The sequence below is a fragment of the Spermophilus citellus genome (genome assembly GCF_964194105.1).
Source record: "Spermophilus citellus genome assembly, chromosome: 16".
Taxonomy (NCBI): Eukaryota; Metazoa; Chordata; class Mammalia; order Rodentia; family Sciuridae; genus Spermophilus; species Spermophilus citellus.
Genome location: NC_138196.1, coordinates 76,529,510 through 76,546,072, shown reverse-complemented (window position 1 = coordinate 76,546,072; position 16,563 = coordinate 76,529,510). Strand labels below are relative to the sequence as shown.

Below are 16,563 nucleotides of genomic sequence, written 5' to 3'. Positions count from 1 at the left end.
ATCCAGGGATCCGCCCATTTGTACTTCTGCAGCATTTGCTGCATTCATGCAGCAGTGAGGTATTGGCGAGGGAGAGAGCTGCTGCCCTGGACGGGCTCCAGCCTGGCTGTGGGCGAGCCAACCTCGGGCTTTGTCTCTTGCAGGCGGAAATGCTTACCTTCTATCTTTGCAAATATTAAACCTCACGTGCCTCCGATTGATTTATTAAATCACTGTAAAGGTCAGCAAAGAAATCCAGGTGCTGCCTGGAATATTTCTGTGGCCAATTAGTACCCAAATTGCAGAAACAGCATGTATTTCCTTGTAGTCAGAAAAGCACAACTGAGCAAACAGGGTTAGTATTGTTGACTCTGACCGATATCATTGTGACCTGCCCGAAATGGCTGTCCCTAGAGACCCTCTGACTGGTGACTGAGGGCCAGGCACGAGAAGCAGGCCTCTGGGAAGGAAACCCAGTGCCTTGGCTGGTTCTGTGGAGCGAGCATTTGGGGGTCAAAACCTATTGCCATCACTTCTGCTTGGACAGCAGTAAGTTCTTGTCATTTCTAATAGTGCACGTGTTCTGAATGCAAATGTGCTTTTCATCTTTAATTTATTCGAGTGACATTTTCTTCTGCCTCTGCGACAATGTAAATTTTATCTAGCTGCATAGCACACTTTGTGGTGCATCACTTTCGAAATGGGGGGCTGTAAAGTGACACACATTTTATATTCAAATGAGGAAAGTCTTCTTTTAAACATATTTACCAAGGCATAGGGGGATTCATGGACAATCCTGTGATGCACTTATTAGACAAAGAAATAAATTGGAAAAAAGAAAATAGAGAGGAAAGTTACCTGTGGCTTCAACACACTATACATTCTTGTTGATTTTATTCCCAGTACTTTTGAAAAAGTTATGAGATCTGTGGAAAGCAGGATAAACTCCAATAAGGAGACACTGAGTGCCTGCCTTTCTTTTTTATTCCTGATAGCAAATTGTAATGACACTTTTTCAAAGAATACCCATTCACAAAGATGGAAAATGAAGATACCTTAATTAGAAAAATGGGGTTAGTCATGATGTGGCCATTTTAAAGAGTTTGGATCAGCCAACTTGCATTTTAGCACATTAATTACTAGAAAGGTGTTTTGTAAGCTGATGTTGAGAGTTGTGTCTAAGAAGTTACAACATCACATCAACAACAACAAAAAAGTCCCATCTCCAGTTATGCATCATGTTGTACTGGTGGCATTCATTTTATTTTATATCAGGAGTTTGGGAAACCTATAATAACTGGTTTATTGCCACCATTGTCTATTTAAATGGAACATATGCATTAAGACTACAGACCAGTCCATCCTGGTACTGTCCCCTAAAGAGGAGAGGTTTATTACTTATTACGTGCACATTAGTTTCTGGAGACTGCGGCATGCAATTATGAAATTCCATAGAGACAGGGAGGAGGTGGCAAATGTGGATAAGCAGAGCACTGCTTGGTGTGAAAGCAGATGGAGCTTGCAGTAGCTGTGACTTGGTAAGTTACTGAACCTCTCTAGACTTTGCTGTGGCCTCTGAATAACTATCTCAAAGGGATTTTGTCATTATGAAATAATATCAAATGCCTGTCACATGGTAGGTATCCACATTTATTTCCTTCATCCCTTCCTGCACTGATCTGCTGAGCCTGACCTTGATGGCATGGGTGTAACTATGGTGCTGTGGGTTGAGACCCATCTTCTGTTCTGATCTAGGACTATCCCCACAGATCACTCTTGGCAGGAGAACTTGGCCCTCCTGACCTCCAGATTAAAGTTTTCTGCAGGCTTTGCCCTATAAAAACTTCAGCCTACAGCTAAGCTTTTAAAACAAAAGCCAATTCAGAACCTCTTTGTGACAAAGGGTTTTAGGATAATGAGCTGAAAAGCTGTCACTCGCCAGGTCTACTCATCTGAAGTTTTGGTTTATGAAGTCTATTGGAACTAGAAAAGAAGTAAAATATTCTCAGTGGTTCTAAAAGAGTTAAACCTGAAGGGTTTCAGTAAGGTGAATATATTTTGCTTTTCAACCACATGCCCTCACATGGTCCTTGAGAAGATTATAGAGGTATTGAGTCTAACCAGACTGGTAGGAATTTTATTAATTGGGCACATCCACAGATTTCTATATTTATTTATTTTTAAAATATTTATTTTTTTAATTGTAGTTGGCATAATACCTTTATTTATTTATTTATTTTTATGTGGTGCTTAGGATCAAACCCAGGGCCTTGCACATGCTAGGCAATTGCTCCACCGATGAGCCACAACCCCAGCCCTCTATATTTATTTTTTTTTTGAATAATTTTTATCTCCTAGGAGTATGTCTTGTTGGCAGCCCTCAGTTGAGTTCATATTTATAAAGAATATGCTTCATGGAGAATAAATACACATATGTAACGAGACTTAAAAGTCTTCTGAAGAGACAATGACACTACGAAAACAACACAGATGCGGAAGCATCTATCATAAGGGGACAGAAAAGTCACTTTTTTTTTTTAAGCATTTTCTAAAGTTGCTCACTTCACCGTCCCTGTGACACACAGATCAAGTGCCTTATGGGCTTTCAGAGCAAAATGCTGGAAAGAGAATTTTAAAAGGAGGATGACTGGACAGAATATTTAAAAAGAGACAGGCACCTACCAGGAGGAGGCTGACAAAACCCAGACCCAGGCTGGGCTCAGGATCAGTGCCCACCCCATGCAAGACTACAGTGCAGATCAGGTTTCTCCACCAGGAGCCCTTTAAAAACACCAGAGATCTACGTTCATAAAGATGGCGGGCGTGCCCCTCCTCCCACTCTATTGGCCAGGCTCCACAAGGGAAAGGGCCCCTCGGCTCTGCGGGTCTCACCCTTCCCCACTCCTCTATGCTCCTTTCCCAGCTACCCCAAGGCCGGCAGCAGGTACTCCACCAGTTTCTTCTCTCTGCAGCATCAGCCGCCCCAGTCCTTTCTGGGCAGCCCTCTCTGCAGTCAAGGGCTTTCGCTAGGAGCTGTGGGGAAAAAAAAATGCTGATGGACTTCAGATCTCTGAGGGTGACCTGACACTCCTGGGGAAGGGAGCGGGCACAAAGGAAATGAATCCATGAATACCCAAGGGTGTGGTGTACTGCAGACTCCTGCACGGAGTGTGAAACTGTGTGGTTTACATGGAGCAGGTTAAAAAAATCCGTTCTGCCACCTTTCATCCACATATGGGTAATTGGGCGCGGAACACTATGTGGCTTATCCAGGCTCTCGCTTCGCCGCTCTTCTCTCCCGACAGACGGAAGGATTTCCTTCTGTTGAACAGCTTATGGAGGAGACCAAAGATATTCAGGCTATGAAAAGTCTTCAGAGTAAGTACCCTAGCGTCTGCCAGGGCCAGGGTTCAGGATAGCCTGGTGACCTTAGTCTTGAGATCCTGGAAGGTGTGCGCTGGGGAGAAGGAGTTCACAAGTCTTGATAGATTCAACCACCCATATTGACCGTTTCTAAATTTGCATCCTTCCAGACCACAGTGAAAGTTCTCTGCTGCAGTCCTTCCCTCTACCACGAAGAGGCTGAGGTATCAGAATCAGTTTTATTACTCTTTCTTAATTTTTAAGGTCGGAAAGGACCTCTGAGGATAAGCCTTGCCCACCCTTTCCTCAAACTGTGGCGTCTCTCCAAGTACTTCGCTCTCCGAGGGTCACCGTGAAAGCGATTTCACTTTGCGGGTCTGAAAACACGTTTCGCCTTGGTGCGCCTCTTTAAAAAACACATCAGTAAGTTCGCATCAGATGCTACAGCAGAGACACACACACACACACACACACCAAAAACTAAATGCTTGCTTAGAAAAATAAATCTTGGGTATCTTTTGAAAATTTCTGCAATCTCTTTATGAAACTGGAGGGATTCAATGCGTGCGTGAAAACGCTCTGTCTACTGCAGGGCTGTATCCACCTGCAATTAGAGCGTGCCCCCTCTTTCAGGGATCTGGGTGCTTCCTGGAGGAAATCCATGGATTCCTGACTGCATCTGTTACCTATTTATTGTAGGGAATCGAGGACTCATGCGGCTATTTTCTGTCGGTCCCAGCACTAGATGTCTAGACACTGAGTCCTCTCCGCCAGCCACCACACCCGCGCAGCAGCGTTTTGCTGAAAACCAGACACCTGCAGGGCTTGTGGAAATCATCAAGTTGGGTGCCGCACAAGTGTAAAAAGAGGGGAAGAAACTTCTAATGCGATGAAGGTGGTGGTATCCAGCAGGGATTTAGCTGGGTGAACAAAGAGACAGCCTTAAATTCCCCGGTTGCAAGGCGCGCTGACTAGCAAGTCGGTTTATGCCTGGTTAGTTTCAAACTCCTCCCGGCTCTCCTCCACCTACACACTTCAACACGCAAAAAGCATTCAAGGCTTCATACCCCGAGAAGAAATGAGAAAAATCTAGGAACACTAACCGGTTGATTAATTGCTCTAAAGTTAGAAATGCTAAAAAGAACACCTGCAGCGCTGCGGTTTACGTGTGTGCACGTGTGCGTCTATGTGTGCGTGTGTGTGTGTGTGTGTGTGTGTGTTTGGGGGCGCGTTAAAGAAAAAGAACTAGGAGAAACAAAGATGAAGTAAAGAAAATGCCAGAAACAGCTACAAAGAAATGTAAAACTTCCCACCCTAAATGCCGCATCCCTGCAACCTTTGCCTATTATCTGAATCTCAAATGTTCTAGAGGCATTGGAACATTCCCATAAACCCCAAGGGGGTGGAGGGTTACTAAGGGGGTCCCTAGTGGGTAAGGGACGAGTTGGGGGTCAGGGTATCATACCGGGTATGAAAAACTAAGATGACAGTAGGGAAACAGAACCTGTTATTGGGGACACTTAAAAACCCGAGTGATATGGGATCCAAGTATAATAAGCAAGACGAGTCTGGGTGAAGGGAGGAAGAGAAAGGAAATGAGTAGGGGGTCTATGGGGTCTCAGAGAAAAGACAGAGCCTCCGAGGAAAGCGGAAAGAAACAAAGCCGCAGCTTCGCAGCTGCCCGTCGCTCGCCCCCGCCTTCTCTTTTGCGCAGAATCCACCCCTTGGCTGCAGCAGCGCTCTGCCCCCACTGGCCGGCGCGCAGTGATCGATCGCAGGCTGCGTCACAATCCTCCCGGCGTATAAATATGGGTGCAGACCAGCGCCGAGCCGCACACAGCCATCCATCCTTCCCTTTCCCTTTCTCCCCCGTCCTTCCTCCTCTCCAGGCCCCCATCTCCGCCGCGGGCCGGGGGGCTCTGGCCGCCAGCATGAGTTCCTTTAGCTACGAACCGTACTACTCGACCTCCTACAAGCGGCGCTATGTGGAGACTCCCCGGGTGCACATCTCCGGCGTGCGCAGCGGCTACAGCACCGCGCGCTCCGCTTACTCCAGCTACTCGGCGCCGGTCTCCTCCTCGCTCTCCGTGCGCCGAAGCTACTCGTCCAGTTCCGGCTCCTTGATGCACAGCCTGGAGAACCTAGACCTGAGCCAGGTAGCCGCCATCAGCAACGACCTCAAGTCCATCCGCACTCAGGAGAAGGCGCAGCTCCAGGACCTCAACGACCGCTTTGCCAGCTTCATCGAGCGCGTGCACGAGCTGGAGCAGCAGAACAAGGTGCTGGAAGCCGAGCTGCTGGTGCTGCGCCAGAAGCACTCCGAGCCGTCCCGCTTCCGGGCGCTGTACGAGCAGGAGATTCGCGACCTGCGTCTGGCGGCGGAAGACGCTACCAACGAGAAGCAGGCGCTCCAGGGCGAGCGCGAAGGGCTGGAGGAGACTCTGCGCAACCTGCAAGCGCGCTACGAAGAGGAGGTGCTGAGCCGCGAGGACGCCGAGGGCCGGCTAATGGAGGCGCGCAAAGGCGCAGACGAGGCGGCGCTGGCCCGCGCTGAGCTCGAAAAGCGTATCGACAGCCTGATGGACGAAATCGCTTTTCTGAAAAAAGTGCACGAAGAGGAGATCGCCGAGCTGCAGGCGCAGATCCAGTATGCACAGATCTCGGTGGAGATGGATGTGTCCTCCAAGCCCGACCTCTCCGCCGCGCTCAAGGACATCCGCGCGCAATATGAGAAGCTGGCCGCCAAGAACATGCAGAATGCCGAAGAGTGGTTCAAGAGTCGCTTCACGGTGCTGACCGAGAGCGCAGCCAAGAACACCGACGCGGTGCGCGCTGCCAAGGACGAGGTGTCTGAGAGCCGTCGCTTGCTCAAGGCCAAGACCCTGGAGATCGAAGCGTGCAGGGGTATGAACGAAGCCCTTGAGAAGCAGCTGCAGGAGCTAGAGGACAAGCAGAACGCCGACATCAGTGCTATGCAGGTACCACACCTTCCAAAACCCAGGTGGGGTGAGGGGACTGCGAAACCCGGGCGGGGGGGGGGAGTTGAGCGTGAGCCCACAAAGAGGCCTCTGCTTGCCGCTATTAGAGGTAGAGCTTGGCTTCTTGGAGACTGGTAAGGGTGGGGAGGGGGTGGGGTGGGGAGGGGTGGGGCGTGACTGCAGTCTGGGCGAGTGCTCGGAGGCAGTTGAATCCGTGTTCCACAGGAAAGCTGCCCAGCCCTGGGAGGGGGATCACTGGGGGAGGGGAAGAGGTGGAAGTTGGGCGTTGCCTCCAGCCAGCGGTGACATCCGGTCTTTACAGATCTGCATTAATCACATTATTTTCAGCACCTATTGGTTAATAAACATGGCGAATAGCTTCTCATTAGTTATGAATCGGCATGCTTTAGGACTAATTTGTACCAACCTCTCTCCTTTTAGCTGGTATATAGGAATCAGTTAATAGTATTTTAGGTAATTAGTGATGTTCATATTAAATCATTTCTTTTTAAAGCTTCTCCATTTTCTGAGGAGTAGAAATACAGATACATAGAAAGTGTTTTAGATAAAGTCATTTTTTAAAAAATCTAACTAGTTCTTTCCCCTTTAAAATAATGAATTCATTTTCCTGATTATGACCTGACTAAAGAAAAGTTAATGAGAAACAAAGTTGTTCTAGCAATGTGGCTTTTTGGAGATCTAATGATGATCATTAGACTATATTAACTAAAGATATTTTTTAAAGGACTTTTTCCCCATCAGTTATTTTTTTCTTCTCATGCTTATGCTTCTCAGAAGCAGGATTTATATACATTTAAAACCATGCAGTTTTAGGGGAGATTTTATGGGAAGCGTGCACTTTGATCTTAATAGAAACTAGGCCTTTGCAAACATATTCCAGAATAAACGCAGTAGGGATTTATGCTTGGATTTTTTAAAATCTCCAACAGGACACAATCAACAAATTAGAAAACGAACTGAGAACCACCAAGAGCGAAATGGCCCGCTACCTAAAAGAATACCAAGATCTCCTCAACGTGAAGATGGCTTTGGACATTGAGATTGCAGCTTACAGGTAAAATCAGGGGGGTAAAGGTGGCCACCATTAAGCCTTGGAAGAAAATCAGATTACAATTAAAATTATGTCTAATCAGAAACCTTCAAGAATACTCCTTTGAGATAATTATATTTTGGGGCTTCTTCCAAAAAGGTATTCAGACAAATACATAAGAATTTAACCCTGTAATAATAAGTCCTGTTCTTAGCTTTTTGACATGTTTTAAATTTAATAGGACTATTCCGGGCTTTTTTGCTTTGTTTTGTCTCAGTCACTGAATCCCTAGTCAATAAGTCTTGTTGATGGTCAACCCTACTTCTTGCATTTGTCTTTGAGGGTGGCCTTTGGAAGAAATGATGTGTGATGGATTTGGAGCAAGTCCTTCAAAGCATTAATGGTTATTTTTGGGGTGTTTTTTTTTTTTTTTGATCCCACCCTTTATCTGCCTCCACAGGAAACTCTTGGAAGGCGAGGAGACCCGGCTCAGTTTCACCAGCGTGGGCAGCTTAACCAGCGGCTACTCCCAAAGCTCCCAAGTCTTTGGCCGATCTGCCTATGGAGGTCTGCAGACCAGCTCCTACTTGATGTCCACCCGCTCCTTCCCCTCTTACTACACCAGCCACGTCCAGGAAGAGCAGATTGAGGTGGAGGAGACCATCGAGGCTGCCAAGGCCGAGGAAGCCAAGGACGAGCCGCCCTCTGAAGGGGAAGCTGAAGAGGAGGAGAAGGAAAAGGAAGAGGGTGAGGAAGAGGAGGGAGCTGAAGAGGAAGAAGGTATGATAGAGACAAACCCCTGCAACTTTAGGTGCAAAGTGGGTGTGGGTATTTGTTAGGCCCTGTGCAAGCTCTATGGCCCGTGTAGGAAAGTTGTCAATTCATAGGTGATTTTGAAATCTGAACCAAAATGAATGCCAGACACCTCATGATACTGAGCTTAGGCTTAGATTACTTCCACTACCTGGAAGTAATCCATTTAAATATGTGCTCCCTGGCAAATGGCTTGTGGCAAGCCTTCTGAGAATGGTCCATTGGGAAAGTGGAACCGAGAGGTTTGGGGTACGCATTCTGAGAATAATGCAGAATAACTGCCAAAACCTACCTTTGCAGAAATGTTGGACTGGACTTAACCTGGCTTTGGATTTTGTAAATTTTCTTTTTGTGTTAAAGCTGCCAAGGAAGAATCTGAAGAAGCTAAAGAGGAAGAAGAAGGAGGAGGTGAAGGTGAAGAAGGAGAAGAAACCAAAGAAGCTGAAGAGGAGGAGAAGAAAGAAGAAGGTGCTGGGGAGGAGCAAGCAACCAAGAAGAAAGATTGAGCCCCCTTTCCCTCATTATTCCAGGAAAATTTTTCCCGAAATCAGGTCAACCTCATCACCAACCAACCAGTTGAGTTCCAGACCCCATATGAATTAAGAAGTCAATATACGTATAATTCTGAGATGACTTAGGTTGGACATTCAATGTTGTGCTATGAATTTTCTCCTTATGCAGAGTATCCGTTTGCTTGCAGAGTGGCTTTCTGGCTTGCTACCAGCCTGTGCATGGTCCACGCTTATGAGTTCAGGATCTATGGCAATGTGAATCATTCAGATGTTTACAATAAAATCACAACACGAATAAATGAATTCACTAATGTCAATGTTAAACTTTATGGAAAAATAGTCCTTTGAACCTTTGGTGGTTAGAAATTAAAGACCTTGAGTTATGTGCAATAAATAGTAAATAAAGTTACATTGAATGACATATTTCTTGCTGTGGTTGTTGACTTAATTAAAATACCTTAAAGATGGCACCAATATAAACCAGAAACAAGTGGACTATTGAGCTACAATTTCTTTGGTAAAATCAAAATTTTAACAACTAAATTTTTTTTTCTTTTTTAATTGGAAATTCTTAATTTTATAATTAGGTCATGACTATTCATAAAATCTCTTCAAAAATTTTATTGGTAATGAACATGAGTAAGTAAGAGAGTCCATAAGTAACTATATACTTTGCCCCCGTAGGTGTACTGTATTATGTGAAGAATGGCTTTCTGAAAAGACAATTCTGAAATTATGTGACAAGTATATCTTTTACTGTAGACTAGTATGTAATAACACAATATGGATATTATAGAAATTCTGTATATTTATCATTATTAACATTTTTAGTCTAATTAACATGGTCAGAAGTTGAAGCCTGAGCATGTGATATAGATAAGAGGTTTTTTTTTTTTTTTTTTTTTTTTTTTTAACGTTAGCATGTAATTTAGGGAGAAGAAAGAATACCAAAGGTCATTTGCCACTGGAAACATGTTGCCTGCAATCCTGAGCTCATGATTCAGTGTGTTGTTAGCTTCCTTCTATTGCCTCAAATAGGCAGCATTTAATGCCACAGTTTTAACCCTTTAAAAACTACAGATACCAGTAATGAAATTATTATCAGTCACTTAGGAGGGAGATAATATACCTGTGTGTTACATTGAGTTGTTCTGCATGTCTTAATTGGGAAATACTTGGATTCCAGTGATACTTTACCTGGTTGGATGTTTCATTGAATGTAGTACACCCCATCTATCCACATGCACCATGATGTTATGAAGGCTCTTGCGCTTGCATTTGGTGTGGAATAGAAATGAAATTATTGACTATTTGCTGCTCTGCTTCTGTTTTTGAGCAATTGCTTTGTCAGCCAATTTTGTTCAATATCTGTTTTTTAGGCCTTTAAACATTATGGATTTCACTTGAAACCAAAGTGGTCTACATTTAACGTTATTTGATCTCTTTGCACTGTATCTAGTCAAACATATGTGACTAAGCAAATAGGTAAAATATTTCTTTATCTATCATGATATGGATGGGACCAAGGAGGCTCTCAGCACTTCGACCTGGGTAAAGATTAGGAGTCTCCTCAGAAACCAAGCTCTTCACACTGATGCTGGTGGGATGATGCATGGGGTAATTCTCAGACAGGTGCAAACTACTTGTAGAACAACTAGCCAAATGGAAACTGCTGGTTGGTTTGAGAAACACTCGGTCGAAGTAAATCCATTGTCCCATACTATCCCTGTGTGCCATAATAAAATATTGAAAAACCTTAAATGAGTTTGAAGTCTTTTTCAAAATTTCCACCAAATTTGGTACTGTGGCTGGTATCCGGATTCCCCTCTGCTTCCCCAACTCCAGTCTTGGTTCACTATTCTCCTCTGCTCCTCAGTGACCACACTCCTCAGTCATTCAGCTCTGTAAACCAGACACCTCCATGTGACATCAGACCTCCCATTTCCTCTCCTCAAGCCAATCTAGTTGATTGCTAAGCCGACTGATTTCACTGCCACATATCTTGAACCCATCTCCACCTCTCTATGTAGGCCGCCACTATCCTAACAATCTTCTCAGTGTCTACTTTTGTTCTCCTTCAATCACATGCCTTGGTAGACTAGTATTTGGAAAAGTAAATTTCCATCAGGGCATCTCCTTGACTAAAAATCCCGCAAGAGCTTCCTATTCCTTTTAATATAAAAACTAGAATCTGACTGGGTGCGGTGGTGCATACCTATAATTCTAGCAGCTTGGGAGGCTGAGACAGGGGGACTGCAAATTCAAAGCCAGCCTCAGCAATGGTGAGGTACTAAGCAACTCAATGAGACCCTGTCTCTAAATAAAATACAAAATAGAGCTAGGGATGTGGCTCAGTGGTCGAGTGCCCCTGAGTCCCTGAGTTCAATTCCTGGTAACCCCCCCCCCCAAAAAAAAAAAAAGAAAAAAAAAACTGGAGTGTGTGTGTGTGTTAAACAGGCAGTAAGTGAACAGGTTGATAAGTAGGTGACCTTTAGTTTGAGCCAAACAAATGAGGATGTGGAGAAGGAGGGCTCCAAGTAGGGGGGAAGGGCAAGCACAAAGCCTGGTTTCTCTAAACTGGGAAGCACATTGGTGAATATTAGTGATGAGACAGACAGTAGGAGATAGGGCTGGAAAGGCAGGCAAGGGCTTTTATATCAAGGAGTTGGGATGCTATTCCTTCTGTAATTAGGAACTTTTGAAAAAGTGAAGTAGGAAAGGTAATATGATCTAATTTATGCTTTATAAAAACCACTTTGACTCCTGTCTGGAGAATGGGCTAGGAAAGCTAGAATCAAAGTAGAAAGACTAACCAAAATGTGATTTCAGTCAGGTAAGAAAAGAGGAATGGTGAATTGGAATAGGCAGTGGCAATAGAGACAGCATAGCATGGTGCAACTCAGGAAATTTTTGAGTTAATTTCTTACAACATGAATGCACGGAGGGAAAGTTGTAAACAGTACCTTATGTTTTGTTCACTACATAATGTTATATCAACTCAGGATGCAGTATGTACTAGTTATCTGTTGCTGCATAGTAAATCACTCCAAAGCTTCCTTAGTTCTGCAGATCTGGCTTTTGGGAATGGCTCAGTAGGGATGTTCTGACTCTTGGTCTCTTGTGAGGTTGCAGTCAGACGTTGGCTGAGATAACTGCTCTGAAGGCCTGATCAGGGCTGCAGGATCCTTTTAGAGTTGGATCTTCCATTTGACTGGCAACTTCCTCTCCATGTGGGTCATTCCACTGAGCTGGTTGACATCCTACAACACAGTAGTTGGCCTCCACCAAAGTAAGGCTGCCATGACTCTAAGACCACAAATGCAGTGGTTCATGACCCAACATTGAATCACACATGACACCAGCATAGTCTTCTACTGGGGACAGAGATTAGCCTGCCTGATTCTGTGTGTGTGGAAGTAGGTGGGTAGGTGAGCACAATGGCATGAACATCAAGAGGTGAAGATCACTAGAGGTTTGCTAAAAGGTGATTGTTTCTTTCATGAAGAACAAGCATTCATTGCAAAGAGTCTGAAGCAATTCCAGATTCAAATGTTTTTTCAGTCTGTTCTCATCAGTGTACTCACCCTTATTGCATCTTGTATTCTAATTCAAGAACATGTTTGTGAAAAGTATAGACAGCTTGGCAATAAATGTCTTCATCCAATAAATACCTTCATATTTGCTGTTTTGTTGAAATGTGCCTTTAGTCTTTTCCCTAGTGGAATTATGTGTTCAAAGGGTAACATGTTGCATTTGAATAGCTCCTGAAATGTCTCCCCATATATATTTTCTATGAAGATTGATACCTACAATTTAAAGCCTTTGTATTCCTGCAGCAACTCATTTGATAAGAAGTATGTACTACTCTAGTTGTTAATTGGGGATAAGTATGATAGCAGCTAATATATGACTTAGGGTAAAGTGTGACAGAAAGATAAAATTTTATGATTATCATTTGTTGGGTGGTGAAACCCATCCTAGATGGTATCTTAGTCTACATATATACATAAATATATGATATATAATATATAATACATGATATGTATGATATGTATTCACACCTATATCATATATCTCATATATATACATTTTAAGTTTAAACATGAATTTAAGTGGGAAACTTCTACTAAATGAAAAAAGTATGCTGATTACAAGTTGCCTTAACATGAAACAAATTTCTTAAAAAAAATAGTGTAGATGGGGCTCAAGTTTCTCAACAATATTTAAGAATTTTCATTTGTGTATTGATGACCAACAATCCCACTGATATTAGTTAAATGTCATTCTTTCAATTTATAACCTCCCCACATCTTTATAATTTCCTATATTAGGCCATTTCCTGATATGTCCATAAAAATGACCAGGAAGCTTTGATGAAGCAGAACTAATGTGCTGTTTTTATTCTCTATCCCACTAGTAGAGACTGAAACCCTACACTGAAAACTACCTACCTCTGTTTGAGAAGAGGAAAAGATCTTCTCATTCTGACTTGTTAGTTTCTCTCTAATTATTTATTCACTGGAGAACACCACCTTTTAATTAAACACACACACACACACACACACACACACACACACGAGAGAGAGAGAGAGAGAGAGAGAGAGAGAGAGAGAGAGAGAGAGAGAGAGAGAGAGAGAATCTCTAGCTTCTTCTTTCCCGGTTCCCCTTCCTACATTCACGCACAAGGGTTACATGTTGGAGAATCTCACCTGTGAGCCACAAAGCATTCACACGGTTGAAGACACAGAATTAGGTTGAAACCAGAGGACAAATCGAGGTGAGCGTTCAATGCACCACCTTCCCTGGAGGAGATCAGGGAAGATGCGGGTGGAAAGGGAAGGACCTGGGCCGGCATTTCCCGGGGACTCCTGAGCACGGCGCTGCGGCGACGCTGGGAGGAGCTGGGCGTGTTCCCAACTGGACGGAGCCCACCGGAGGGTGTTTCGGGAAGACACTGGAGTTTTGCACCATCGAATAGATTTCAAAAGTAATTTAAGGAAATCTAACTTGTGAGATTTATAGAGCTAACCAAGATGAAAGACTTGAATAAACAAAATGACCAGATGTCACTTTTCCCCACTCCTGATTGCAACGATCCCCACGTGACGCCCCCGGGTTTCTGCACAGTGCGTTCGTCCTGGGCGCCACCCCCTCCTCCCTCCCATCTCATTCCCCTTGTCACTGGTCACAGCTGTTCTCTTTGTTTCCATCCTACAAGGGCAAGTGTGTGTGTGTGTGTGTGTGTGTGTGTGTGTGTGTGTGTGTGTTGCTGGGGTGGGATAAGACCCAGGCTGCAGGTGAGAGATTAAAAACCTGTCCGCTGGGTGAAGCCCGAGGGTGCTCTCCGGGGACTACCTGTGGGTGCCGCCCACAGCCCTCTACAGTGAGCGATCTCCCCCATCCCCAACTTAGACGCAAACTGCCGCAACCGCACCCTCAGATAACTTTAACTGACACCCCCCCTCCTCAAAATGATAAAGTTCCAAGACTTTTGAAATATTTTTAAGTTGGCTGAGCGACACAGATTCTGAAAGCCCAGCTACAAGGGATGGTTCAGCGAGGGGAAGGGGGAGGCGCCGGAAACCCTCCTTTGCTGGATCTTTCTCCGGGTGGCGGCGCGGGGGGGAGGATGCGGCGGAGCGGTCAGCTGCGGCGCTGCGCCCGCTTCAGGTCCCCGGCTGCAACCAAACGGCCACCGCCCTGGGAAGGAGGGATGGGGTGGGGGAGCGCGAGGGGGAGGGTCCTCTCGGGAAACTTCTGCCACTCGCTCTGCTCAGGAGGGATCCAGGTGTCTTTCCAGGCCTGGGGCGGCTCTGGGACCCCAGGATCCAACCGGGCAAGGTGGACATCCCCGTCATTTGGGGAAGTGCCCTTTCTCTCAGTTCTGGGCGGGGCGCCGGCCACTCTGTAGTCTGATTCTCACCGGAAAAAGCTCGACTCCGGCGCTGCGCCACTCTGCCGCAGGGATGGGGGAGGCGGGCCGCGGGCACGCGCTCGCCTGCTGCGAGAGCGGATCGTTCCCGGGAGGCTGGAGGCTGCAGCCTACAACAGAAGGGAGGCGCACAGAGCCTCAGCTTCTCCCTTTGTATTATAAACCAGTGGCAAGAAGACGAAAGGTTCATCTCCTGTCGCTGTCTTCTAAACATCCTGCTCACTCTCCCTGATGGCTTGATAAAAAGCTTTTGTAGAGTCTCTAGGGCCACGGCTCCTCTTCCATTTGGAGGCCCATTGTGATAAGGCCATTTGGCCCCTCCCTTTGTGATGTTCTGTGCGCAGGCCCCTGTCAGGGAGAGTTGTAAATTAATGGAAAGGGCAGGACGGAACCCAGAGGAAAAATTACCTTCCTGAACACCCTGACCCTGTGACTTCGTGTTTCCATTTTTTAAGGTGTGCATTGCTGTGTGTTTGTCGTAAGGCAGGCCTCAGTCTCCTCAAGTAACATCCATCTGTTAATACTTCCTCTGCTCCTTTCCAGGTTGGGGCGGTTTGGGTTAGAAAACATGAGGTAGAAATTGCCCTAGACCCTTCATCAATCCCAGGGAACTCCGGAGTCTGGCCAGAGACCCTGCAGTCAGAAGCCCAGGACCCTCAGAGGCTCAAGCAGAGGAAGAAGTCCCGATGCTCAGAGGATTCGGTGTCTGGGAGCCCCCATGCTGGCCAGTTTTCGTCAGCATTGTTATGATGCTTTTTCTGCAGCTGAATGCCAGATTTGGGAACCCAGTGTAGGTCAGATCTACTTGTAAAGGATTCCAGGAAGCTTATACCATCATTTCATTTCTTTCTTCGTTAGTTGTTGATTAATTCATCAGAGACTTTCTGAGTACCTGTTAAGAACTTGATACTTTCCCGAGACACAGCATTTACAACACAAATCTCCCATTTTCATAGAGGCTGGTGACTTTTTTAAAGCTTATACTATGTCATATGATATAGGTGATAATAAAAAATGAAGTTGGATGAATGGGATGAAGGTTGGGTGAGAATGCGCGTTGGTTGGTGGCATTTGGGCCGAGAATGCAAGCAGTGCTAGGGAAAGCCACGTGTGTACTTGTATGTAAGGGGTAAAGTCCTGGAAAGCCTTTGGGGAGTTTCTAGCCACCCAGGGATGTGACATGACTTGTGTTTTAGAAAGATCGCTCTGGCTGCTGTGTCAAGGAGATGAGCTGTAGGGATAACTGTGGAGGGCTGGAAGACCAGTTAAGAGGCTGTTGCAGAAATGGAGGTGAGAAGTGATGGCCAGTTGCTGTGGTGGGGATGGCGGGTTGATTTGGTGTACGTGCCTGCATGTATCTTGAAGGTGGAGACAGTGGAACTGATGGAAGATTGGATGTGGGAAAGTGTGTGAAGTCAAGAACCATTCCAAAGTTTTTGATCTGAAATATTGCATTGGTCAGCTTTCCGTCACTGTAACAAAATCCTTGAGATAGTCAACTTAGAGAAATGAAACAGTTTATTTTGGATCATAGTTTCAGAGGTTTCCATTTATGATCAGTTGGCCCTGCCATTTTGGGGGCCTGTGTTGAGCCAACACATCATGGTGGGAGCTTGTGGTAAGCATAGTTGCTCATCTCATGGTGGCCAGCAAATGAGGTTATTATTATTCCAGATCTTTTTTGGTGGCCAGGATGACAACATACTGGGTAGGTTAGTGAAGAATATTTGTTAGGTTCCCACAGCATTGGTGCAACAATGATCAAGCCTATACCATTTAACATGAGTTCCTTTCCCCCTCTCTCATTTTCTTTCTCTCTTCCTGGGCTTTATTACTGCCCATTTGGTAGCTAATTCCTGGAGTAGCTCCACTACTTCAAAGTAGGGTCACTTACTGGCTTGGGATGAGTGTAAAAATCAGGAAACCTCTGAGCGT

At 45.3% G+C, this 16,563-nt stretch overlaps 1 protein-coding gene across 1 annotated transcript; it reads left to right on the top strand.

The window, feature by feature from the left end:
* Positions 1–5,247: 5,247 nt before the first annotated feature.
* NEFL (neurofilament light chain) lies at positions 5,248–8,824 on the top strand. Its single transcript, XM_081268949.1, has 4 exons — positions 5,248–6,320; positions 7,271–7,395; positions 7,832–8,151; positions 8,545–8,824. Exons 1-4 carry the CDS (start codon positions 5,274–5,276, stop codon positions 8,688–8,690), a joined length of 1,638 nt encoding a protein of 545 aa, XP_081125075.1. The 5' UTR covers positions 5,248–5,273; the 3' UTR covers positions 8,691–8,824.
* Positions 8,825–16,563: the final 7,739 nt, after the last annotated feature.

Bases quoted from the DNA above. Each gene is read 5' to 3' on its own strand.
- NEFL (XM_081268949.1), top strand. From the start codon at position 5,274: ATGAGTTCCTTTAGCTACGAACCGTACTACTCGACCTCCTACAAGCGG. The intron at 6,321-7,270 runs GTACCACACCTT...AATCTCCAACAG, and splicing joins CCGACATCAGTGCTATGCAG to GACACAATCAACAAATTAGA. The intron at 8,152-8,544 runs GTATGATAGAGA...TTTGTGTTAAAG, and splicing joins GGGAGCTGAAGAGGAAGAAG to CTGCCAAGGAAGAATCTGAA.